At 43.0% G+C, this 2,730-nt stretch overlaps 1 protein-coding gene across 1 annotated transcript; it reads left to right on the top strand.

Annotated features, from left to right (window-relative positions):
* The first annotated feature begins 458 nt into the window (after positions 1-458).
* LOC128015630 (forkhead box protein D3-like) lies at positions 459-2,233 on the top strand. Its single transcript, XM_052599646.1, has one exon. It carries the CDS (start codon positions 716-718, stop codon positions 1,829-1,831), a length of 1,116 nt encoding a protein of 371 aa, XP_052455606.1. The 5' UTR covers positions 459-715; the 3' UTR covers positions 1,832-2,233.
* Positions 2,234-2,730: the final 497 nt, after the last annotated feature.

The following is a 2,730-nucleotide window of genomic DNA, read 5'->3' as shown; positions in this document are numbered from 1 at the left end:
GCTACATCTACAGAAACAATCGTGTAGCCTTTTTTTCCCCAAACTGAATTCTATAAAGAACTGTAATACAAGTAGCTACAATATTTAAAATTGTTCGTTTAACCATGCAGTATTCGAGCACACAATATAAATGGCAAGAGATTCAATTAACTTAGCTGTAGACGTTTTCGTTCAGCAGCTTTCAATATTAATTGACCTAAGAAAAGTTAAGTTTGCGTTTAGCGCGGGCGAGTGAATGCACGTGAGCTCTGGAGATGATTTCAATCACGCAGGCCGATTTTCTCCCCTCCACCACCGCTAAATGGTCTATGACGGACGAACAGAGGCGATGTTACTGTTGTTCCCTTTGTTGACAAATCCATGAAACAACTTCAGCTCAGCGGTATAACAGCGCGACCTCTGACGTCGGCGGATCACGTGACGCGGCTGACAGTATATCTTTAAGTGAAAAGTAATCTATCAGACAGTCCTTAAAGCCTGCTTTTCAAAGCATGTGTCATCTTGATTCCTCGGTGCAAAACCACGCTTAGGTTTCGAGGAAATAGCTACAGTGGAAAGGAGAAGAGGTGTAAAGAAGCCTTCGGACTGGAGAAATATTTTCTAAAGTTTAAGTTTTCCTGGCAGGCCGGGACTGACCTGCATTTATAGTCACCGGTCGTCATCTGATCGGACCGTGCTCTTACCTTGGGTTGTTCCAGAAGTAAAGTGAGCGGTGATGACCCTGTCTGGAGGCACCAGTGCCAGCAACATGTCCGGTCAGACCGTGCTCACAGCTGACGATGTGGATATCGACGTGGTCGGGGAGGGCGACGACGGGATGGAGCGGGACAGCGACTGCGAGAGCCAATGCATGCAGGACCGGGGAGATGAGGTGGAGGAGATCGAGGTGAAGGAGCGCAGCGACAGTCCTTGCGAGAGTGCCGGTGAGGGAGAGTCTAAGGGGGATGTTCAGGAGAGCTCCTCCGGTCCCATGCAAAGCAAGCCCAAGAACAGCCTGGTGAAGCCGCCCTATTCGTACATCGCCCTCATCACCATGGCCATCCTCCAGAGCCCGCAGAAGAAGTTGACTCTCAGCGGAATCTGCGAGTTCATCAGCAACCGCTTCCCTTACTACCGGGAGAAGTTCCCGGCCTGGCAAAACTCCATTCGCCATAACTTGTCCCTCAACGACTGCTTCGTCAAGATTCCACGGGAACCAGGCAACCCGGGCAAAGGTAACTACTGGACCCTCGACCCCCAATCGGAAGATATGTTCGACAACGGCAGCTTTCTGAGGAGGAGGAAACGCTTCAAGAGACACCAGCAGGACATTTTCAGGGAGCAGACCGCCCTCATGATGCAGAGTTTTGGGGCATATAGTATTGGGAATCCCTACGGACGCCACTATGGAATTCACCCGGCCGCCTACTCCCACCCTGCAGCTGCTCTGCAGTACCCGTACATTCCCCCGGTGGGTCCGATGCTCCCTCCGGCAGTGCCTCTCTTGTCCTCCGCAGAACTGAACAGAAAAGCATTTAACTCTCAACTAAGCCCAAGTCTCCAGTTACAACTAAACAGCCTGAGCACCGCGTCAATAATCAAATCCGAGCCATCCAGTCGACCATCTTTCAGCATAGAAAACATTATCGGGGTCTCCAGCAGCTCCACGAGCGCACAGACTTTCCTGCGCCCGCCCGTGACGGTACAGTCTGCCTTACTGAGCGCACAGTCCCTGTCTTTAACCCGGACATCTGCCATCGCACCAATTTTCAGCGTCCCGTCAAATATCATGTCCGGACAATTTTTACCGACAGTGTCCACAGCAGCGGTATCTAAATGGCCTTCTCAATGATAATCAAACTATTTTTTTTAGACATATATATTTTAAAGACTATACAGCACGAACTATAGGCAGCACTGGACAATTCGTCCGCATCAATGTAGCCATGTAAAGACTTTTGAGAAAAAAAGAAAATTCATAATCAAAAAGGAATGCTTTCAGTACAGGTAATGTTTGTAAATATTTGTACAAAGAAATTATTTTACATGTTTTTTTTTTCTTTTCTTTCTTATTTCATTTCGTTGCTTAAAGTTATACCTGAGTAAGCCTTATTTTTCCGTATTTTTGTATAATTTTGAAAGCGATTTCACAATGTTTTTCCCCCTCTGTTTTCCAATATGAAATATTAAACTGTTCTTATTGAAAGACTGAAAAAGTATGTTTATAAAAAAATAAATATATGTATTCTATGTAGCTATATTGTGTTGTAAATCAACTTCATTTGTTAATAAATTTGAAAACAATCCAATGCATCTCAGGCACAATCGACTTTATTAAATCAAATATATGTTTTCTAAAATTACAGGAATGTAATCAGACACGGAAATGTAGGCTACAAATTAAATTATATTCACACGTATATTAGACGACTAATATTATGGGTTTAAGTATTCAAGTATGCGATAGAGTTTTCATCTCAAAATGGAAGAAATGTTAAAACAATAAATGTTTTCATTTATGAGTGTTATTGGCTAGCTAAAATGAAAAAAAGAAACTGACATATCATGATTATATATTGAGAAGGTTAAATTGCGATTAAGGCATTTTGAAATGGTTTATTATATCAACGGTCCTTTTTAAAATTAATAACATAAAATTTTAGGTTGTCTTTAGGTTATAAAAAACACTGTAGGCCTACATACGAAAATGTTCTTTTATCTCTATGTAAATTCAACTCTAGGCAATAATTT

The sequence above is a fragment of the Carassius gibelio genome, chromosome A6 (assembly GCF_023724105.1).
Source record: "Carassius gibelio isolate Cgi1373 ecotype wild population from Czech Republic chromosome A6, carGib1.2-hapl.c, whole genome shotgun sequence".
Lineage (NCBI taxonomy): Eukaryota > Metazoa > Chordata > Actinopteri > Cypriniformes > Cyprinidae > Carassius > Carassius gibelio.
Note: the sequence above shows the minus strand (reverse complement) of the source record. Positions and strands in the feature narration are given on the sequence as shown.